Below are 23,473 nucleotides of genomic sequence, written 5' to 3' on the forward strand. Positions count from 1 at the left end.
ACATCACCACTTGTACTGTTACAATGGAGTTGAAGTTACCGTGCGACATGGAGATACTGTTACATACTCGTCTTATGCAACAAAAGGAGGAGTGTAGTGTTTTCATCCATCTCATGAAAATGACACAACGGTCGCTGAGTGTCAGCGGAAAAATGGAGAAAACTGTGCAAGGTTCCATTTACCGCCATTCTTTTCAGGAAGAGGAGTTCCTTAGAAAACGTGTCGTGTTTGAAACGGACTGTTTTCCCATCAACAAAAGAAAGCACATTTTCACACTTGACTATGACCTTAACCCTACGAACGATCGTCAGTGTTCTCTAGCGACGGCAACAAAGACGGCGGCCACGTCTGCGGGAAAAGGCTCATTAGCTGTTAGGCATGCATGTGTTAATTGCATTCAAAATGACGTCGGCTCAGATGTTTGATTAACTTATCTCGATCAAATTTAGATTCCACGTTCGGGTCGACTAGATTAGTTTTCCGGGAGGGAGCGGCGACACAGTATGCCGTTGCAGTATAAATTGCAAAGTAAAAGGCGTGCTGTTTCGTCTTGTTCGCTACTTGTTTCTGTCCAAATCTGTGTTTAGGAAACCACTTGCCATTAACATCCAACTGTAAGTTATATTACACAGAACTCTTTTTATTCACCGTCCATCCTCATGAGTCATTGGTTTGGTAAGACATCTGTATATAATGGAACACATCCACATGGTGGTTGACCTGTTTAAAATCACATCAGGGATGTTCGGGAAAACATTTTCTGTTGTGTAATATCATATAATGTTAATATGCATATAATGTTCTCCTCGTTTGTGCCCCATCAAGTCAGCCACTGTAATGTGTCGGTATACGCGTCTGTGTAAATATATAGTGTTACCGGTGAATAGTGAGATACCATCGCAGTAATATAACATGAGAAAACCAGCTAGTTTGCGACATTCTCTGACCTTATTTATGCTCATTTCGTCTCAATAAAGAAGGAAAGGTGACATCGCGATGTACTGTTCAATGCTATAACCCTAAATCCTCTCCAAATATTCATTTTTGAGAACAAAATAACGATTGCAGTATTCTTTACAAACCCCGGTCTTAATGTGTATTATTTACATGCCGAAGCTTAACACCAGTACCCGGTTTCCCCCCCCCCCCCCCCGAGTGTTACCTGACTGCTAATTGCACCGGCACAAGTGTATCGGAGGGACGAAACAAACAAACACGAGGCTGTTAACAGGTCCGAATCGCATCACTACGCGTGCAATGTTTGCTGTATTTTTTTACTCATTGAAAACGTTTCTTTACTTATTGAAGTAGCAAATAACCTTCCATTTGCCAAGTTTTATATTGCTTGTATACAAACACTATGTACATACTAAATGTGGCAGTGCTAGAGGAGGTGTCTGGCTATTTGAGAATGAGAATGTAAAACTCATGTCAAGTTGGATGGATTTCATTTAACACCTGTCCGATCAGGACCCGTTGATGAAGATGTGCTTCCTACACTGCAAAACTTGGAAATTACATTGTAAATAAAGCTTGTATAAAACGGGCTGCTCGTCTGTGTTTCTTATTTGTGCAAATCATGCAATCTGATACCACACACACCCAGAGTGTAATGTGTTAGATGACAATGTGGGGGCGTAGTGATGACCCGACAGAGTTAGCACCTGAATGTCCAGCTCCCCTCGGCTTCATGGAGGATTAGCTGACTGGCCCAAAGCACCAATATTTGCTTCCATGTAGGAACTTTAGCACACATTCTGTTCGCCAAACCTCTGGATGAAAATACATAGTCCATCTGCTGAATGATGAAAAAAAGAAAAACATATTTCTCCAAAGCGAAACCTGTTTTGGAATCACAAAAAAGATGGCCGCTCGCCAGCTACCTGGATAAGAAACGGTTTATTGTTTTCGTCTCCTCTCACCGTTCTCATATCGTCGTATCAGACGAGTCATTTCCCTCAGAAAAGTGTATATTTGGACTTCCATCTGCCAGGTACACAGAAGTACGATGTAATAAGTCAATGTTGTGCACCTCTGACCCCAAGTGGCCAAAAAAAAAAAGAAATCATTGAATGGAGGTACGATGTGTCGATGAGCCAGTTCCCATGGCCTGCTGTTGGAGATCCAGCCACACATTCAGGAAGAGATCAGGACAAAAACCTTTGGGGTAAGTCACAGACACACACACACACACACACACACAAACAAAAGCCTTAGGTTGCAAAGACCACAAAAGACAAAAACAGTCAAATTTAGGCCTGTAGTGAATTTGAATCCTTTCTTCAGCTTCTTCTTAAAAAACGCCTTCCAGCAGTGCATCTTTGCTTTCATTAGATCATCTGACAGATGGGACAGCATCCAAGTTAGGCATTCTCTTATTTATAATGCAGAATTAAGCGTCGCCTTAGTTACAGTATGTGGTGAATGCCGATTAGGTTTTCCCTTATAACTTGCCTTACCCGCCATCCTAACTGTGCCGATAACCACTCTGGTTAACACAGAACAAACTTTGCCACAGTCCTGTTTGAGCTTTGTATCACGGTGAACTCTGATTTCCGGTATCTGCTTCACTTATGCATTGAATCTGTGCACACAAACGCATCCCTGAGTCAATACAAATGCACTCCTCTGGTTTCTCACTCACTTCCATCAGGACGGGTGTGATTGGAAGGAGCGGAGAGGATGGTTAAAGTCCTGTGTTGATATCACTTTCCATACCTGGGTCGAGTCATGTGTGCTGATGGTGAATTTCATCCCAGTTAGGTACCAGAAACAAATGGCTGAAAGTTTAGAAGGTTTACTTTGACTTGTTTGTGATGTTGTTTGCACATTAGTGTGATATTTTATAATGCAGGCTAATGTACAGTGTGTGTCCTGGCAAAAATAATCATCAGAAAATGACACTTGTCTGCCTTGTAGTCAATGTAATAGTTTCAAAAAACATCTCCAGGATATTGTTAGGTGTCCATTCAGCCTTGAAATGACACGCTCCCGCCTCACATTTTAACAGGTATTTACTGTGTTTTTGCCCCATTTTGTCATCGGGATTTCAAGGAATCGGAGCAGAAAAAATGAATGCACCACAGGCAGAGAGTGAGTCATGAACATTATGAATAGGGTGGACAAGCAGCAGCACGAACACGATTCCACTCGTGTGGTCCAGACACAAGCTCCCAATTATTCTACTGTTATTTGAAACATGACCGGAAGTTGTCCGATTCATTAATATTCCATTTTGGTTGGACGTTCCCTCAAATATAACCGATGTAGAGATGAATTCATCTTAAACAACCAATATTGTGCATATAAAACTCTATATAATTTAACTTGAGATACACTAACGGCATCCGTATTCATGAGAATTTCAATTTGTATGGCTTGGATGTATTTTCTTTGGAGGAAGAGTTCGACACCTTTAATGCTTCGTCAGCTAAATGGCAATGCTGAAGGTGCAAAGATTGTACAGTACAGCCATTTCACTCAACATTGTTGCTCTTACCAGCGAATGCTGCCAGAGTCCGAACATTGTTTCTAATATCCAAAGAAGATGTTGTCATTGTTCCCAGATGTTTTTTGTTTTTTTCCTCTCTTGTCGACTCTCAATATTGAAGTAATTACGGAAACATTCCACCGGGAGGAAAATCAGAGCAAACGAGAGCTGTCATTTCCCTAATGAAAGAGCCTGTTATTATTCCTCATAACTTAACGTCTGGCTGACAATATGGGCTTTATGACACTTTCAATTTCCATTTCAATCATACTAGTGGGGGGGAGGGGGGGAGGCCTGATAACACAAGGCTCACATCGATGCACACACTCCAACACACACACACAATCGTACACACACAGATCAGGTGGTGTGTCGGCGCTTTGGTTCGGAGCCCGGCGGATACCTGACCTGAGGTTTTAACACGGACGTGCACACAGGGTCCAACACACACACACACACACACAGAGCACTTTCACCGGCAGCCAAGACACAGGCAACCGCTCCACTTTTACATGATCTATTTTGGCACGGCTTCAATGAGACGCAGGTGAGAAGTGCACTGGCGGAACTGAAACCTCATGCTCGGCCTGTTGACGCAGTCAGAGAGTCAAAGGAAGGCGGAGTGCCTCTTTGGATTGTATTGACCCCTGTGAGCGAGGGGAGTTTGAGGGGAGCTGTTTGACTGACAGCCGCTGTGATGTGTTTGAGACACAAATCTCTTTCATTTAACATGAAGATGTATTTATTCCTGACAGTTTTTACTGATTTTTTTCCCCTGCTCTCAGGCTTGTTATGGTGTTAAAACACCTCTCGTTAAGCGATAGATTACCGAGGTCTCTAGTGGAACAGAGATGATTTTATTTCCAACATGATTCTCAGGCTTGCCGCCATGTTGCATCCCCTCTGATATCGCCGACTGACGGGTTCACCATCAGAATCCGTCACTTAAAAGTGCTTTCTATTTTTCCAGAATTTCTGGGTTCATGATTTAGCTTTTTTAGCCTCACATCCAACCAGGTTTTCTTTTCCCCTTTTGACCCTATTGTCCTCGAGACAGAAAGAGGCCGTACTTGTTGCTTAAAAAACACTTGCGTTTGTTTGCTCATGAGCAGATCTCAACATTAAAATACAGTCAAGTGGAAGTGGTACATTTAACAGTCCTTCATCAGGTACTTGACACCATCAAAACAACAACAACTGACTGCAATGGGCTTTTCTGTAAATGTCTTTAAAACACAGTGAAATCTCAAATAAATCTAAATTGCTTCACTTCACATGGATTATTTATAAGACTTTAAAGGTGGCCGCTAGTGGATGGGTCAAACAAAGCAGGACTTCTACTCAGGAGACAGGCATTCGTGTCTCATGTGAAACAAAGAGTGTTTTTTTTACTGACGACTGTGTCAAGAGATGCTACACCCCTGAGTCACGTGACGTTACATCCGTAGCTTACGTCACAAGAGTACTTGTACTTTGTTTGTTGAGAAGAAAAGTCCACAGGGCAATTTATAATTAGTTACTCATAAAAAAGGTTTCTTTCTCTCTCAAACATGCACACACGTACATGCACACAGAGTCTCGACAGAGCAGAGAACCTTCGGACCAGAGGGATGAACGTCAAGCGGATCTGCACGGTGTTTGAGCCAGAGTGTCACGCTGGGCTCCGTGACCACCAAATCAAAGAGGTGTTTGAACAGCTGCATTCCTTCATACTCCTTCATCCTCTCTTTCTCTCTCTCTCTCTCTCTCTCTCTCTCTCTCTCACTCTCACTCTCACTCTCACTCTCTCTGGCTCTCGGAGTGAAGTGAGGTAAGTCATCCTTTCACTGTGGACAGGTGTCTATTAGATGTCGAGCGTAAAGATGAGACAGAGGAACTCTGTGAGGCTTCACAGCAGCAACTGCAGCTGATTTATGGACCCATGACAGCCCCGAGTGAGTCATTATGCAGCTTCCATTTCTTTTCTCACATACAGCTGCCCTCCTCCCGAGTCACATACTGTTGGGCCATTCGTTTTCAGTGACAGGCACGATAATTGCAATTGTATGGACAAACTCAGCGCTGAATCAGTTCTTTTGACTGAATCCTAACAGTTCCAAAGTTGTGTAGATTCTCTGAACTGCCACCTTTGATTAAGTTCACTTCTTTAACCATTGTATTAGTACAGTGGACTTCATCTAAAATAATAGCAAAACAAATGCATTGATATTGGTAGACGTTTTAACAGATTGACAATAAAATGAAAGCGAGACAAGCGTGGAAACTCACAAGTCAGGGTCAATATCAGAACAGTCAATCGCTCTTTTTTTTCTTTGAAAGTGGAAATAAATGTTGCTTTTGAACACGTTTGAGCCTCTGGCAGTGACCGATAACTGAGACGTTAAGCATGTCATCATGAAACTTAATGATCTGAAGACACATGCACGTCAGAGAGGGAAAGAGAGTCTTCATGGAACGGGCTGGAAGTCGAGGGTGGAGTTGGAACGATAATAGTAGGAAAAGATAATTGATTTTTTTTTTTAAACACTGGCTGAGAGCAATAAACAACTCAAGATCAACGTTTGACCTCAACTGGGGACAATGTTTGGAAAAGCAACAGGGTAGATTTCAATTGGATTTTGTTTTCAGTCCATCAAAGCAACAAAAGTGAACATGTTTCATGTGACTGTCTCGGTGATGAAGTCATCACGATGCAGCGTGATGACACAAAGGTACTGAGAAGACACAAGAGTTGTTGATTTTTACAATTGAACTGTTCTTTTTAAAAATATTGTTTGGTTATTGTTTGTGGTATGTCCGTTGTGATGGACATCAGGACGTGATTTTGGAATGTTAAACTGGTATGATATGATATTTTGCCAGATGTATGTACATGTATAGTGTAAACAAACGTTTTTCATAAGGATTCCATGATTTTGGTTGTTAAAAAGTTGTGACTGAGCAAGACACATTTATAATGTAAAAACATTTGGATCGTGTGTGTGTGTGTGTGTGTGTGTGTGTGTGTGTGTGTGTGTGTGTGTGTGTGTGTGTGTCTGTGGATATGTTATGGCTGGACTGTTCACCTGATTACACACCAGCATTATGAGAACTTAGTTGGTATATGCGGACCATGCTGAGGTCCTCATAAAACAAAGAGTGTAAACTCCGTTATAAGTGTCTAAATAACATACAATCTCTTTTTCGTGGAAAGTCCTTTTTTACCAGCAGCCCTGATTTCTGATCCTCATAAAACAAAGAGTGTAAACGCCTTATAAGTGTCTAAATAACATACATTCTCTTAAGTCCACCTTTACCAGTTGACCTGATTTCTGTGTATCCCTGTGTATAGAACAGCGCCTGCTATCGGCTTGACCATGCTGGTGCAGTTTCATACACATTTTGATACACAAGTTAAATTTCGCGGGCTGGTTTTACGTCGAGGTACGTCGGAGTGACGTAGGGACGTCACGTCCTGGTTTTCCCGCGAGGGAGGGACGTCGGAGCGATGTAACGTTACGGACATCAAGTCCAAGGAGCCCTTTAATCACAGACAGGCATGGAAGAGACGCATGGACTCATGGAGGATTAGACACCACCACCAGGTAAGCATTTTTATTTGTATGTATAAAACGGAGCTCGCAACAGGTGAGACTGGAGGAGATGAGACAGTGTGAGGTGAGATATGATGGCATGCTTTGTGATTGTTAAGGGCAGTTGAGTCATGTGGTGTGCTAGCTAGCATTAGCGAACAAGCTAACATTAGCTGACAGACGATGTAGCGAACATTAGCTGACACACGATGTGGCTCAACACTGGCCTTAGCAATGACAACGCACGAGCTAGCGAACGAGCGCAAACTAGCGTGTTAGCGAGCTAGCGAGCGAGTGTTTTATTATAAAGTCTAATGGCAGAGGGCATGAATGTTTTTCTGAATCTGTCCTTGTGACAGCGGAGCTGCATGAGTCTGTTGGAGAAAGTGCTCCGCTGTCCCTGCAGGAGCTGGTGGAGAGGGTGGTCCGGGTTATCCAATATGATAATAGTGCGATAGTGCGTTTACTCTGTGCCTGCAGAGAGGACAGTTAATCTTAGATGGTCTAATGATATTCTTAAAAAGTGAAGCAGTGTCAATTACAAATATGAATGGAGCAGTTATGCATTTTCTTCATATTTTTTAAGATAAAATAATCCTTTATTCGTCCCTCAGTGGGGAAATTACAGGATTACAGCAGCATTGCTCACAAGTAAATAAAATAAAAGATACAAATCAATTAATATAATAAACTAAACAGTAAAACAGTAATAAAATAAGACAGTAAAGAAGAGTATTAAATATACCAGTATATACAGAATATATAGACGGATCAGGTAAATACTTTAACGTGTTGGATATTGCACGGATTAGATAAGATATTGCACCAGGTGAATGAATTAAAGTGTTCGTGTTCAGTGTGTTAGTGGTCCACCGAGAGCAGTTTGTTGTGCAGCCTGACAGCAGCGGGGAGACTGAAGGAGCTGTGCAGAGCTGCGAGAGTGTCCTGCATGGGGTGGGAGGCGTGGCTCATCAGGGATGAGAGCTTCGCCATCATCCTCCTGTCTCCCACCACCTCCACAGTATCCAGTGGACACCCCAGCACGCTGCTGGCCTTCCTCACCTTTATCCCAGTATATTACTGGTTTAAATGGCTATACAATGTTTTCTGAACATGCATGTTCTACAAATAAAGATGATAATCCTGACAACCATCTTCTTTGGTAATTTCAGCAAAAAATATGCAACGGCGAAGACGTATAAATCCAAAGGATGATGCAAAATTCTACACTGACACTGGAGCGGACAAAGTGGGACTTGATGTCAAATACATCAATGCCTTCAAAGGTAAGTTGAATGTTCTGATTTTGTAATCATGATTTAAGTATGAATAAACTTGACGGATATTTTTCTGTGTATGAAATAGGTCGCGGCATCTTCACCTGTACTCCATTTGAAAAGGGAGAATTTCTCTTAGAATATAGAGGTGAACTGATAAGCAAGCAAGAATGTGAGCGGAGACAGAGAATCTACCACAACAGCCTTAAGGTTTTCATGTTTGAGTTCCATTTTAATGGCAAACTATGGTGGTGCGTATTATGTCAATGCTTAGTCCAATCAAAATTAAATGACACATTGCCTTTATTTTATATATTTACTGTTGTGAAACTAATATTCACTTGTATTTTTGTAGTGTTGATGCAGCAAAAGAGGATGGGTCGCTTGGAAGGCTTGTAAACGACGATAATCGAAACCCTAATGGCAAGATGAAGTACGTAACCATCAAAGGGAAGCCCCATCTGTGTTTGTTTGCAGCACGAGACATCAGTCAAGGAGAGGAGATCACCTATAATTATGGTGACTCAGACTGGCCGTGGAGATGCAAGGTAGTCCAAATTTTACTTTAACACAACTCGTGCATTCTTCTTGTGACTGTGCGTCTTGAGGCTCATACGTGACGTCATTCGTTGCGATCCTAAAGCTGCGTTCACACCAAACGTGACGCGAACGCACCTTGAGAACATTCCTCAGACCGACATCTTCCACAACACTAACCTGCAGTTTGTATCCACTTCTCTGTAGCATTTGTTAGCTTGTCTTGCTTTAGTTTATCTATACTTTTCCCATATAAGAACTATGAAGGCAAAAACAGTCATAACTTTCACATAATGTTACACAAGAAGCACCCAGTCTTCAATAAATATAGATATGATAAGACCTTTTTTTCAGGGTCTTGATAAGGGAATGCCTCTGGAAATGTTTGGTGGCCAAAACATAGTTTTAGCAACAGTAGGATTGTTTCTCTCATTAAAACTCCAAATAGTGTCTGTAATGGTACATTACAGTTTCTCTCTGTTCATTGTCCTCCTTTTTTGCCTGCTACAGATGATAACTGAGAGTGAGCTGATTGAGACTGCTGAGAGTGAAGCGACTGACAAGATTGAGACCTCTGAGGATGGCCTGACTCAAACATGTCCACAACTTGATCCCCTCCACAGGGTTGAAAAGGTAAACTTAAGTTTAATTACATTATTTATGAAAAAACATGAAATCATGTTTCATTAGTGTGTGTGTGTGTGTGTGTGTGTAGTCTCCTCTTATGGTTTATAGAGACGGGTGGTATATGAGGACATGAGATATTGTCTAAATATACCAATATGTTGGGTGGGTGTGTGTGTGTGTGTGTGTAGTCTCCTCTCATGGTTTATAGAGACGGGTGGTATATGAGGACATGAGATATTGTCTAAATATACCAATATGTTGGGTGGGTGTGTGTGTGTGTGTGTGTGTGTAGTCTCCTCTCATGGTTTATAGAGACGGGTGGTATATGAGGACATGAGATATTGTCTAAATATACCAATATGATGGTTGTGTGTGTGTGCAGCTGCCTGACTGTCGTATGTTTTATTGGGACAGCCATCTCATTAAATGCTTGTCCAAGTGTAAGTCAGTATTGTTTGTGTGTGTGTCAAGCACTTTGTTTTTTAAGAATATTTGCACAACCTGCATGTGATATGTCTGTCGGTTTAACTAATCAATCACAGCTAATATAAGAACTATGAAGGCAAAAACAGTCATAACTTCCACATAATGTTACACAAGAAGCACCCAGTCTTCAACAAATATAGATATGATAAGACCTTTTTTTCAGGGTCTTGATAAGGAAATGCCTCTGGAAATGTTTGGTGTCCATAACATAGTTTTAGCAACAGTAGGATTGTTTCTCTCATTAAAACTCCAAATAGTGTCTGTAATGGTACATTACAGTTTCTCTCTGTTCATTGTCCTCCTTTTTTGCCTGCTACAGATGATAACTGAGAGTGAGCTGATTGAGACTGCTGAGAGTGAAGCGACTGACAAGATTGAGACCTCTGAGGATGGCCTGACTCAAACATGTCCACAACTTGATCCCTTCCACAGGGTTGAAAAGGTAAACTTAAGTTTAATTACATTATTTATGAAATCATGTTTCATTAGTGTGTGTGTGTGTGTAGTCTCCTCTCATGGTTTATAGAGACGGGTGGTATATGAGGACATGAGATATTGTCTAAATATACCAATATGATGGTTGTGTGTGTGTGCAGCTGCCTGACTGTCGTATGTTTTATTGGGACAGCCATCTCATTAAATGCTTGTCCAAGTGTAAGTCAGTATTGTTTGTGTGTGTGTCAAGCACTTTGTTTTTTAAGAATATTTGCACAACCTGCATGTGATATGTATGTCTAACTAATCAATCACAGCTAATATAAGAACTATGAAGGCAAAAACAGTCATAACTTCCACATAATGTTACACAAGAAGCACCCAGTCTTCAACAAATATAGATATGATAAGACCTTTTTTTCAGGGTCTTGATAAGGGAATGCCTCTGACAATGTTTGGGGTTTTAATGAGAGAAACAATCCTACTGTTGCTAAAACTATGTTTTGAACACCAAATAGTGTCTGTAATGGTACATTACAGTTTCTCTCTGTTCATTGTCCTCCTTTTTTGCCTGCTACAGATGATAACTGAGAGTGAGCTGATTGAGACTGCTGAGAGTGAAGCGACTGACAAGATTGAGACCTCTGAGGATGGCCTGACTCAAACATGTCCACAACTTGATCCCCTCCACAGGGTTGAAAAGGTAAACTTAAGTTTAATTACATTATTTATGAAAAAACATGAAATCATGTTTCATTAGTGTGTGTGTGTGTGTGTAGTCTCCTCTCATGGTTTATAGAGACGGGTGGTATATGAGGACATGAGATATTGTCTAAATATACCAATATGTTGGGTGGGTGTGTGTGTGTGTGTGTGTAGTCTCCTCTCATGGTTTATAGAGACGGGTGGTATATGAGGACATGAGATATTGTCTAAATATACCAATATGTTGGGTGGGTGTGTGTGTGTGTGTGTAGTCTCCTCTCATGGTTTATAGAGACGGGTGGTATATGAGGACATGAGATATTGTCTAAATATACCAATATGATGGTTGTGTGTGTGTGCAGCTGCCTGACTGTCGTATGTTTTATTGGGACAGCCATCTCATTAAATGCTTGTCCAAGTGTAAGTCAGTATTGTTTGTGTGTGTGTCAAGCACTTTGTTTTTTAAGAATATTTGCACAACCTGCATGTGATGTATGTCTGTTTAACTAATCAATCACAGCTAATATAAGAACTATGAAGGCAAAAACAGTCATAACTTCCACATAATGTTACACAAGAAGCACCCAGTCTTCAACAAATATAGATATGATAAGACCTTTTTTTCAGGGTCTTGATAAGGAAATGCCTCTGGAAATGTTTGGTGTCCATAACATAGTTTTAGCAACAGTAGGATTGTTTCTCTCATTAAAACTCCAAATAGTGTCTGTAATGGTACATTACAGTTTCTCTCTGTTCATTGTCCTCCTTTTTTGCCTGCTACAGATGATAACTGAGAGTGAGCTGATTGAGACTGCTGAGAGTGAAGCGACTGACAAGATTGAGACCTCTGAGGATGGCCTGACTCAAACATGTCCACAACTTGATCCCTTCCACAGGGTTGAAAAGGTAAACTTAAGTTTAATTACATTATTTATGAAAAAACATGAAATCATGTTTCATTAGTGTGTGTGTGTGTGTAGTCTCCTCTCATGGTTTATAGAGACGGGTGGTATATGAGGACATGAGATATTGTCTAAATATACCAATATGATGGTTGTGTGTGTGTGCAGCTGCCTGACTGTCGTATGTTTTATTGGGACAGCCATCTCATTAAATGCTTGTCCAAGTGTAAGTCAGTATTGTTTGTGTGTGTGTCAAGCACTTTGTTTTTTAAGAATATTTGCACAACCTGCATGTGATATGTATGTCTGTTTAACTAATCAATCACAGCTAATATAAGAACTATGAAGGCAAAAACAGTCATAACTTCCACATAATGTTACACAAGAAGCACCCAGTCTTCAACAAATATAGATATGATAAGACCTTTTTTTCAGGGTCTTGATAAGGAAATGCCTCTGGAAATGTTTGGTGTCCATAACATAGTTTTAGCAACAGTAGGATTGTTTCTCTCATTAAAACTCCAAATAGTGTCTGTAATGGTACATTACAGTTTCTCTCTGTTCATTGTCCTCCTTTTTTGCCTGCTACAGATGATAACTGAGAGTGAGCTGATTGAGACTGCTGAGAGTGAAGCGACTGACAAGATTGAGACCTCTGAGGATGGCCTGACTCAAATATGTCCACAACTTGATCCCTTCCACAGGGTTGAAAAGGTAAACTTAAGTTTAATTACATTATTTATGAAAAAACATGAAATCATGTTTCATTAGTGTGTGTAAGTGCAGTTGCCTCATATGGTGTATATGGAACAATTACAGTTCCTAAAAGAAAAATCTGATTCAGAAGGTCAATTGGAAAATGTAGTCAACTTAGTAGATGTCAATGTAAAACTGTCAGAAATAAGTTATACTTAATTTTAACAGTGTCAAAATCATCGCCTGGTGTGCGCAACAATATCCTCCTTGGACAAGTGTGTTCATTGTGTGGGACCTGTATCCTCCTACAAGTGGATTGGCTATGAATGCAGAGGTGAGATATTTATTGAATTGGTACAGAGTTTGTCTTAGGGTATTGGGTCGGTATATTTGCTGTTCTAATGTACAAACCATTCAACAATGAAACACTGATGACAAATAATCCTTGTTTCACAACATAGGCTAATATATCAACTAGTTCTCAAAATTGTAGGATGTGTAAACATGTGTTATGATGAAGTTGAAGTAGTTAAGAGTGTGGGATATCATTCAGATTACTTAAAGGTGTTTTATTTTGCTTCATTGGCACTGACAAGATTTGTTATGTTTTAATGCTAGAGGTTTTTCTCCAATGCACCTGTTATTACACTTACAAGTGCAAACATGGGCATCAATTATCTCTTTAAAAGGGAGACTTTTTGAATAAACATGTGGTATTGAAACTTTGTACTGTATATTCAAAATGTCTTACAGGTTGTTCAGGAGTCTGGCATAAATCCTGCCTCAGAAGAATTAAAAATGATAACTTCCAATACTCATCACAGGTGAGTTGGACACAGAAAACAGAGCACATATGGTTTGTTGAACTCTTAACTGTCTGTAGCTGTCCATCATCACGTGAAATCCTTTGTTTTCTTACCAGTTTCTGGATCAAATATCAGATGATGATAAGTGCATGTCCGATGAGGAATACATACCAGACTCAGAAACAGAAGATGATGATTCAGATGCAAGCATCCCCATTATGCCTAGTCAGTTGAAAGCCGAACAGATTCAAGTAAAACCAGTACTACCTGATGTTGGAACATCTTATGGGTCAGACACGAGCGTCCCAGTTGTGTCCACTTCAGTAAAAGGTTTCCCACCTCTTGAAGATCACATGGTTGCCAATGCTGCTGAAACATCTGATTCATTGAATCCTACCAAAGACTCAACAAAGGAAAAGTGTGAAGTTGCGCTTCACGAACAACAAGTACCACATCTGACTATGACCAAAAAGAATTACTGTTATGTTTGTGGTAAGCCACAAAGCAAAATTTCCCGCCATTTGAAAACACACAAGACACATGCTGAAATTGTAAAAGCATTTTCCCTCCCTGAGCACTCAAAAGATCGCAAGATATTAGTAGAAAAGATGAGGAATAAGGGAAATTTTAGACACAACACTAAAGTTTTACAAGATGGAACAGGACCACTGAAAGTGAAAAGAAAACCAAAGGCTAAAGCACTGGCTGGAAAGTTTATTCACTGTATGTACTGTCAAGGCATGTACATTCGTAATGAACTTTGGAGACATGCCCGCAGATGTCCCTTTAAGCCAGAAAACAAAGATGAAGAACCTGGGAGAACCAAAGTACTGGCTTTGGCTGAAGCTCAAGAATCTGCACTCTGTCAGCAGATCTCAAGTGGAGTGTGGAGGATCCTTAGTGTCATGAAACAGGATGCGGTTGCCTCAGTTGTGCGAAATGACCTCACCATTATTAATTTAGCTCAGTCACTCTATAACAAACATGGACAAGATCCTACCAAGTATGAGTACATACGACAAAAGCTCCGTGAAGTGGGGCGTTTGTTGCTATGTCTGCGCGAAGACTTCTCTGTACATAACCTAGAGGAGGCTGTTAAACCTGCTAACTTCCAGAGGGTTGTGCAAGCTGTAAAGAAAGTTTCAGGTTTTGATGAAGAAAAACACTCATACGCAAGACCAAGCCTCGCGCTGAAATTGGGACATGCACTTCAGAAAATCTGTGACATTGTTCATTGTAGGGGCCTCATGGCAGAAGATGAAGAACTGATCAAGTCCACTGACATGTTCAAGAAGCTGTACACCACCAAGTGGTCTGAGATGGTGTCTCACAGTGCCCTGAACACACTGAGTGACGCAAAATATAACAAGCCATCAACATTACCCTTCACTGAAGATGTTCAGAGCCTTCATCGGCACCTCGAGAAGTCTGCAGAAACTGCCTTTTGCAACTTGAAGGAGAAGACCAGTACTCAGAACTATGCTCAACTTGCAAAGAGTACACTTACACAAATCATTGTGTTCAATCGAAGACGTGCTGGGGAGGTTTCAAAAATGCGCCTCAAAAGTTTCCATGAAAGAGACGATACAAAGCTTCATGAAGATGTTGCCATGGGGTTGTCGAAGACTGAACAGAGACTGTGCAACTATTTCAGCCGAATCGAAATCATGGGAAAAAGGGGCAGAAAGGTTGCAGTTCTGCTCACACCAAGCATGATGGATGCTCTGTCACTCCTTACCAGTAAAAGAACAGATTGTGGTGTTTGTGCCACAAATGTCTTCCTGTTTGCGATACCCAACTCGATGAGCCACTACAGGGGACAGGACTGTTTGCGTGTTTATGCAAGCGAGTGTGGAGCAAAGCACCCCGAGTACCTCAGGTCGACACAGCTCAGGAAACACGTCGCCACACTCTCACAAGTCCTTAATTTGAAAAACAATGAACTTGATCAGGTTGCAGATTTCATGGGTCACGACATCCGTGTTCACCGGGATTTCTACAGATTATCAGTTCCCACAACACAACTGGCCAAGATTTCCAAACTGCTTTTATCGATGGAGAAAGGGAATCTTTCCAGCATGCAGGGAAAATCACTGGATGAGCTTGAAGTGGACGGTTTGTAAAGAAATTAACACTTACAACACACCTGATACTGTTTTAAATTTTATATATGCTGCCATATAATAAGCAAAAATATTTCCAACTTTGATTTGTTTTTATGTGCAGCTTTTCATGCGAGAACTACTAATACTATTTTCCAGATGAAATTGCATTCAGCGGCACTGAAGACGAGGACAGTGGGAGCGAATCCGATAACTGTGGCACAGCAGGCAGAGCATCAGAGTTTGGAACTAGCGAGCCTGTAGATGCTACATCTGACTCTACAATCACAGAGCAGGTCCATGACTTTGAAGATTCAGGTAGGTTCCCTCACTTTATACTTGTCGCTGTTCACCAAATGTTCTTTAAATTCAATTTGAAACTAAAGTATTGTGAAATTGTGTGTTTAGCAGGAACAGTGTCGTCCACAGTAACTGAGACCGCCCCTCTCTCTGAAGGTAAGCCAAGTTTGATGGTAGAGCACCTTTTAAAGTAGTTACATTAGACACAAAAAGGCATTGATGCAAGGTATAGAAGAAAGAAAAGGCAAAATGAGAAGACATACGATTTAAAAAGAGTGAGGAGCGCCCAAGTAGTTCACGCTAAAGTTCACTTTCAAGAAAAATGCTTATTTTAACAAATATTTTAAAAAGTGGTATGAATATATATATATCTCTATCTATCTATATCCCTTAATTCATTGAAGATGGGATTGAAGATTGTGGTAAATATAACTAATACCAGATCTGTTAAAAAATGTATCATTATTTATAAACTAAAACATAACATGGCCGTAGTGAATTTCATTCTACCTGTTTCAGGCACACATACGAATGAGTGTACTACACTCATTGGACCCATTTAAATGTTTCACCCTGATTTTCACTGTGACCAGAGACTCCTGGTCTGGTAAGAAAATTGCAGGCTTGACTAATCCTATTTAAAATATGTTGTAGTCCATACATATTTATACAGTAACCGACTGACTCACTTTTTATTGTTTTGTCTCGACTCTTGGAAATAGCTTTAAGCGGGTTTTAGTAATAGTTTTAAGGTTTATCAGAAGCCATAACATTCACAATGGCTAATAATACTTTATGGAAGGATTTTGAGAAGGAAGTTATCACGGCAACAAACCATTATCATTCATGTACAAAACACATTAATCTCATCCAAGGAGACCGATGCATTTTACCAAATTCCGCTGCTTTCGATCTGCAGTCTCAGGACAGACACAAACCGTTAGGTACAAAACGTTGTAGTAAATAGCTATTAGTACCAGAAATGCTGGCACTTATTTTGCTGGATGAAGTGGCATTGCTTTTCCCCTCTGTGCTAGCACCGACACTAAATCAACACAGCTTGCCTTTTTCCAGAGCAGACCATAGTCTGAAGATTATGACTAATATTTTCAAGGTCAATATTGAACTTTCAGGCCCAATTCCCACTGTTAATCCAATGTGGATGTTAATTCAATAATTTTTTTAACTGTGAATTGGATCTTAATTAAAGTTCCAGTGTTGATTGTTCATTTATTTCTTGTTCTATGCCAAATATATGTAAAACAATATCAATATCCAGGTAACTTTCATCAAAATCCCCATAAAGTCCCTTTCTTTTCTCAGCAAAACAGTTTCAAATGTTTGAAGTCTTCAAAATGTATCCGATCAAACAAAACTTTGAGCCACGAAGTAGCCACACCAGTGATATCACCTTTTTGTTGATCTTGGTAACAATGTGGAGACAGACAACAAGAGATGTGCATTTGAATATCGGTGGGAAGAAAATGTACTTCCGCCGGTCTGCGTTGTCAGTGGCTCAGCAGAGAGCTCTAGGTACCGGTCATCTGCATGTACTGGCTACGGTGCAGTGATACTGTGCTGTTTCAAAATCTGCAAGGTTTCCCTTCCATCTCTCTACCAACTGGTGAGGTGTGTAAAGCCAACAGTCCTCTGTAGCTCCATATCATGCTAAACTCTAAGCCTGCCCACTCTTTAGCTGTCCAATCAAATGTGAAGAATTTGATCCCACTTGTTACTGTACACAGCTCAAATATTCTGTTTCATTGGAGATTGCGTCACAGTATAGAAGGTAAATACGCTTCACTGAGACTTTTAACTCAACATTGTTTTTTTTCTTTAATTTCCAATCTAGTGTGTTAGAGTACAGAACCAAAAAAACAGAAATGGTTTCCCTCATGCACTGTAATGAGTTATCTATTGAAATATAAAAAGGTTCAGCCACTTTAAAATGTTAAAGATGTTATCACAGTAATTTGTTGTAAGTTTTACTGCTTAACATATTCCTAAGTGTCCGTACTTGATTGCTTCATTTTGCCAATACATTTTGTTTTCTGTTTGTGTGATCGTCTTGTCTACTTTGTATATCTTCCAGGAAAAGATGCTGGGTCCAGAAGAGGGACAAAGAAAGCGTGGTCCAAGGCTGAGGTTGCAGCAGTAATGCGGCACTTCAAAAATCACATTCGTAAAGGTCACCTGGCCTCCAAGAACGAATGCAGTCACTGCAAGTTGGTGGAAGGACCAGTCTTGGAACAAAGAACTGTGCAAAATGTCAGAGACTTCGTTCGGAATCGGGGAACAGCTGAAAAAAGACAGTCACAGAAGCTGTAAACAAATATCCTTTTTTGTTATTTTGTTTTTTTTGGCAGGAAAGTTAATGTTCATGTGTTCTCTCTCGTTCTCGTTCTCTCTTTCTTTCTCGCTCTCTTTCTTTCTCGCTCTCTGTCTCTGTCGCTTTCTCTGTCTCTCTTTCTTTCTCTCTCGCTCTGTCTCTCTCCCTCGCTCTCTGTGTCTCTGTCTCTCTCTGTCTCTCTCGCTCGCTCTCTCTCTGTCTCTCTGTCTCTCTCTCGCGCTGTCTCGCTCTGTCTCGCTCGCTCTCTCTCTCTCTGTCTGTCTCTCTCTCTCTGTCTGTGTCTCTCTCTCTGTCTGTGTCTCTCTCTCTGTCTGTGTCTCTCTCTCTGTCTGTGTCTCTCTCTGTCTGTGTCTCTCTCTCTGTCTGTGTCTCTCTCTCTTTTTCTCTCTCTGTCGCTGTCTCTCTTTTTCTCTCTCTGTCGCTGTCTCTCTTTTTCTCTCTCTGTCGCTGTCTCTCTCTCTCTGTCGCTCTCTCTTGTTATCTTCGGTTTGTCAAGAGTTGTTTACAAAAAAATTAAGTCTGTGGCCTGAGTTTGAACTTAATAAACTTGACTGAATGATAAAGCGCCCCACCTCTTGTTTTTTTCATGTTAAATGAAAGCCAGATATTGAAGCCAGGTTCAGGCACTCGCTGATTCTCTCTAGATAGATAGATAGATCTATCTATACACATACTGTCTCACTCTGGAGGTGGCCAACTTGCATGCCTCCAATTTGGTCATCTATTAAGATTAGTTTTGATATTAAATTAACTGTTCCAGTAATGCTGTGTCCTGTCAGGTGTGTGTATTTATGTTAATGAGGAGGGCGGGCTTATTGTCCCTTTAAAGACCCAACAGTGTTTTTTTGGTCCTCATAAGTCACACTTTTGTCAAAAATAGAAATGTCTGCCTATACCACAATAGAATTAGGTTGCTGTGTATTGAAGTTGTTTTGGTTGTATCTGAAATCTAAAGTGAGCTGAATTTTTTTCAGATTTTTTGAAGTGTTTTAACCGAACTGCCAAAGCTGTGGGACCTCAGGAAAGGGTAGTCCATCCAAACCACAACCGGGCCTGTATGGCGAAAAAGTCCGCCTATTACATATCCACCAGTATGTGTGTGTGTGTGTGTGTGTGTGTGTGTGTGTGTGCGTGCGCGTGCGCGTGCGTGTGTGTGTGACCACAGAGCCGCCAGGACTCCCTGGATTCCAGTAAATGTTTTTTTTTTATACCATGAACACCATTTTCTCTTTGATGCTGTGACTAAAGGCTCAGTCACTGGACCGCTTCCATCACAACTTGCCGTGCAGTCATGCCTTCTCTGTCTGTGTGTCGTTTGGAGTTAATGTCGTGTTTGTTTTTGAAATCTGAAGCTAGAGCTGTTTACGAGAAGCGGATAATTGAATGTGTTGCGAATATCAAACACAGCAATCATGTGGTTTGTATCGCCGCTAAAACTCGAAAGTTGGCGTATGAAACGTACGGATGCTGAGCTCTCTGGAAGGGTTGTTTGCTTGCGTTGGGAAGTCATCGATCAGAATAGATGGGATTAGATGGGATTACTGTAAACGGTCACAAAAACACCATTTAGATCATTAGTGCGGTCAAGTCAGATGATCTATTCAAAGGGCACATCTCCTTTTTGTCAGTGAACGACTCTGGTAGTGTTGCTGTTAAATCCTGATCAGGATGTTGTAGGCCTAACCACCACAATGTATCCGACTCCACGCAGGAAACTCAAGGAAGTCACTGTTTACTGAGATTACATGGATCAAGATTCGTCTGCAGGCCATAACACAAGGTAGCTTTTATGTTTTTTTTTTACGTAAACAATAAAATGTCTGAGTCATTGTTTTGGTTCCGAAACGTCCCTCAGCAGGAAGCCACCTGATGAAAGACCTTCATCATTCGACATCAGACACTAACGTGTCTGTCCTGGGCATTTCTTTAGTAACAATGCACATTGTTAGTGAGCTCTTTGTGAAGTCCTCTGATGTTTAAAATGAATATACAAGTACAAGAGGAAAACAGATCATTTTAATTGTACAGTTTTGTTGTATCTGCATCAGTGAAGTCGTCAATATGATGCTGAAGTCAGTAGAAACTATCAGGTGCTTATTGAGGTCGTTCAAGTGTGGCTGGTACCTTTTATGACACGATCCCAAATTGCACTTTCTGCAGGTGAAGACAAATGCACCACTCTAACGTCTGTCCATTAAATATGAATCTTCAGGCAGCAGACGGTTAGCCCAGATAGCATAAAGCAGAGGCTCACTGACTAACAAGCTATGGCTTGTTTGTTTAGTCTGTAGAAATCTGCTAGATGGAGCCATCTCTGCCCCCAAATACACCGAGCTAAGCTAAGCTAAGCTACGCTACTGTCTGCTGGTTGTATATTTATGCCAGCTACTTCTAAGTTCAGTAATAGGCTACTGCACAATTACCAATAACATAAGAATAACAATAAGTGTAGCAACAGCATGAGCAAATAGAAGGGCTCTCGCAGAACGCAGACCTAAGGCCAAATGCCAGATAGTCAGTCATTCTGTTGCATGCAGTACTCACACACACACACACACACACATGCACACATGCACGGAGAATTGCAGACACTAGTGCCAGGTCTTTTCAATCAGAGTTTAATGGGGTGCAAAGGAAGTAAACCATGGTCGATATGAATGACCATCTGTAAAAAGACTGAGTCATATGAACTCAAGCTATTACTGGAAGGCTTACCCTGCTTCTCCTCGTCTCTTCTCATGTGGAACATGAATGGATACGTCTGTCCAGGAGTCTGCTAACTGACATGTCATGTCTTCTGTGGTCCATTTGTTTTTAGGATTATAAGAACATCAGGAATGCGTAAAGCAAGTGTGCATGCAAACATACAAACGCTGTAAACTACAGATAGCGATCTGGAAGCACTTGCAAGTTTGCATGCACTCACATTTGCACTCTTTGTTTATTGCTTATGGTTTTTTCCAACTTTACTTTAGGTGTGACCAATCAGATATCAGGGTTGCGTTATGAAGAAAAGTATTAAAAAAAGAATCTTGTCGTTTTACTCTTCCGAAGAGATAGTCAGAGTTGCATGTGTCACCTGACAGGATCAAATACATCCACCTCCCATCTTTATAAAATGAAACATGTGGTGATTTCCATATTGTCACATCCTTTTGAAGATCTCTCTAAAGAGGCAGAATCAGATGTTTGCTCGGAAACCCTCAGCAGAGCCCAGCGCTGTTTGATCTTCACAAACGCAGCCGCTTTAAAGTGGAAATGTACAGATGTGCCGTCGTATCGACAGGGGTCACTGAAGTGCACAACGGGCTTCAAACAGACTCCTCTTTCATAGAATAAAATAATCAATACTTTTGAAATACATTAACATGTTGGAGTTTGTTGGTTACGGATCACTCTGAATTTCAACAGTTTCATTCTTTAAAAGATAATGTTTTACGTTTTGAATGAGTTATTACACAGCAGGTAAAGGGTTGTACAAATACTGCATTCAGTTAAAATGTTCATGAATGAATTCATATTAAAACATCGAAAGCAAGAAGAGGACTTTTAACGACTGTTGAATCTGTTTGAAAAAAAGCAAATGTCCAATTCTTTCACAATGTGTCGTCAAAGCTTGAATTAACTTTCCCTTTCAAACTAAATAACTATCAATTAAAACAGGCGTCATCACTATAAAAGAACACATCTAAACTAAAAGGGTATCACAGCGTCCAGTAAAATAAATTATTTCAACTCATGTGATGAGACCAGGTTTTACTCATCCCGCCCCCCCCCCACGCTCGTGTGTCATATGGTTTTAAGTTATGAAAACACTTTGCTCATGAACCGCAGACTTCATCCCGCATTTAGTATGAGAGAAGAGCTGAAATATGTGGCTTCACTTAACAGCAGTTAACAGGTCCTTTGCCTCAGACATACGTAGCCTAATGCTACACAGAGCTCGAGAGGATGATGTATGTTGGATGAGTATCTATAAAGAATAGCCTCCGTGGGGGTTGTGGGGAATGGAAATAAAGGAAGTGTGTGTGTGTGTGTGGCTGCACACGGATGCCCCTCTACAAATTGCATGTTCTCCACCTCTTCGGACATGAAAGAGGAAGCAGCAGCAGGTGTTCTTTTTACATTTCTACAGATGCACAACAAAGATGAGCACATGCACACACACACACACGCACGCACATGCACGCACACACACACACAGGCATCACATTGGTTTTGCCTCTTTCATTGTGATCTGGCAGCCCCTTTGGACGGATTTCCTTCAGACAAAAGTAATTTCAGTAGTTTTTAGAATTTGCGGTTAAAACCGGTAGTTCGATTCTCTGAGAAGGCGAGTGAGAGTAGAGCCTGACTGCTGCTGTGTTTCTTCAAGGTTACCCTTTGTTCAGTCTGGGAATGAAATAGAATGGGGGGGAAAAAGGGTCAACAAGTTTAAATTGAATGAGACATTCAGGAGAACCAGCCACATCCGGAAGTCTTCAGATCAGTGGATGCTGGAGAGACATCACTCACAAAGTCTGTATCTAGAACTGTGTCTGCTTCTTTTCTGCCTCCTCGTCTGTGTTTTGTCCTTGCACCCTCCATCCTCGCTGTATCTTTCTGCCTCCTCTTTCTCTTTCAGTGTTTCAAATTGCAACTAAGCACAGAGATGTTACAGCTTTAATGTTTAAAGACAGGGAATGAGCAGAGAATCGCACATCTGGTTAAAAAAAAGCAAGTTTCTCCACTAGGAGGAGCGTGAACAGGGTCCCGTTAAAAACCATGGGTCCTAATTACTTCAGTGGACAGAAACACTGTAGAACTGGCCAATACAAATTTTCATTTTCTATGTTAACTGGGTAAATGTTGTCCTCCCCATATCACCAAAGACATCTATTAAACGATATTAATTAATACGATTTTCACAGTCAGTGACGTCACAGCTGTGAGGTCGTCCCTGGACTGCTGATATCCGTCTTTCCAGACATCGCGGCCTCATCGCCGCTTTTCCAGCCTGTTCTTTTGTCTGCAAGAACTAAGCCCCGAAGTCCTTCTTTGCGTCAACAAACCGTCCTGTATTTACTCAGACGTCTGATAACACCAACATGTGTTCGCTGCCCCCGCTGCGCCAGGATTTTGACGGCACCGGAGCATAGAATCGGAGCGCATAGATCCGCCTTCAACTGCAAATCAAGGGTCAGGGATT

At 41.0% G+C, this 23,473-nt stretch overlaps 1 protein-coding gene across 4 annotated transcripts; it reads left to right on the top strand.

Annotated features, from left to right (window-relative positions):
* Window positions 1-6,668: 6,668 nt before the first annotated feature.
* Window positions 6,669-18,700, top strand: LOC306791907 (uncharacterized protein). 4 transcript variants are annotated; one of them, XM_079288822.1, is made up of 15 exons: window positions 6,669-7,074; window positions 8,235-8,348; window positions 8,428-8,590; window positions 8,695-8,887; window positions 9,387-9,509; window positions 10,309-10,431; window positions 11,005-11,127; window positions 11,913-12,035; window positions 12,623-12,745; window positions 12,956-13,061; window positions 13,481-13,551; window positions 13,650-15,648; window positions 15,795-15,953; window positions 16,044-16,091; window positions 18,028-18,700. In XM_079288822.1, the coding sequence occupies exons 2-15, from the start codon at window positions 8,243-8,245 to the stop codon at window positions 18,261-18,263; spliced, it is 3,696 nt and encodes a 1,231-aa protein (XP_079144948.1). In that variant the 5' UTR covers window positions 6,669-7,074; window positions 8,235-8,242; the 3' UTR covers window positions 18,264-18,700. The 4 variants fall into 4 exon arrangements, with proteins under 4 accessions (XP_079144948.1, XP_079144949.1, XP_079144947.1 ...); XM_079288821.1 differs by lacking the exon at window positions 6,669-7,074 and having other exon boundaries at window positions 8,012-8,348; XM_079288823.1 differs by lacking the exons at window positions 6,669-7,074; window positions 8,235-8,348; window positions 8,428-8,590 and adding an exon at window positions 7,874-8,145.
* Window positions 18,701-23,473: the final 4,773 nt, after the last annotated feature.

Source organism: Melanostigma gelatinosum (assembly GCF_949748355.1).
Source record: "Melanostigma gelatinosum genome assembly, chromosome: 18".
Lineage (NCBI taxonomy): Eukaryota > Metazoa > Chordata > Actinopteri > Perciformes > Zoarcidae > Melanostigma > Melanostigma gelatinosum.

What these genes read in the sequence shown, in the direction of transcription:
- LOC306791907 (XM_079288822.1), top strand. Translation starts at nt 8,243, where the DNA reads ATGCAACGGCGAAGACGTATAAATCCAAAGGATGATGCAAAATTCTAC. An exon ending in ATACATCAATGCCTTCAAAG is followed by an intron (nt 8,349 to 8,427) that starts GTAAGTTGAATG and finishes TGTATGAAATAG; the next exon opens with GTCGCGGCATCTTCACCTGT. An exon ending in CCTTCCACAGGGTTGAAAAG is followed by an intron (nt 12,036 to 12,622) that starts GTAAACTTAAGT and finishes TGCCTGCTACAG; the next exon opens with ATGATAACTGAGAGTGAGCT.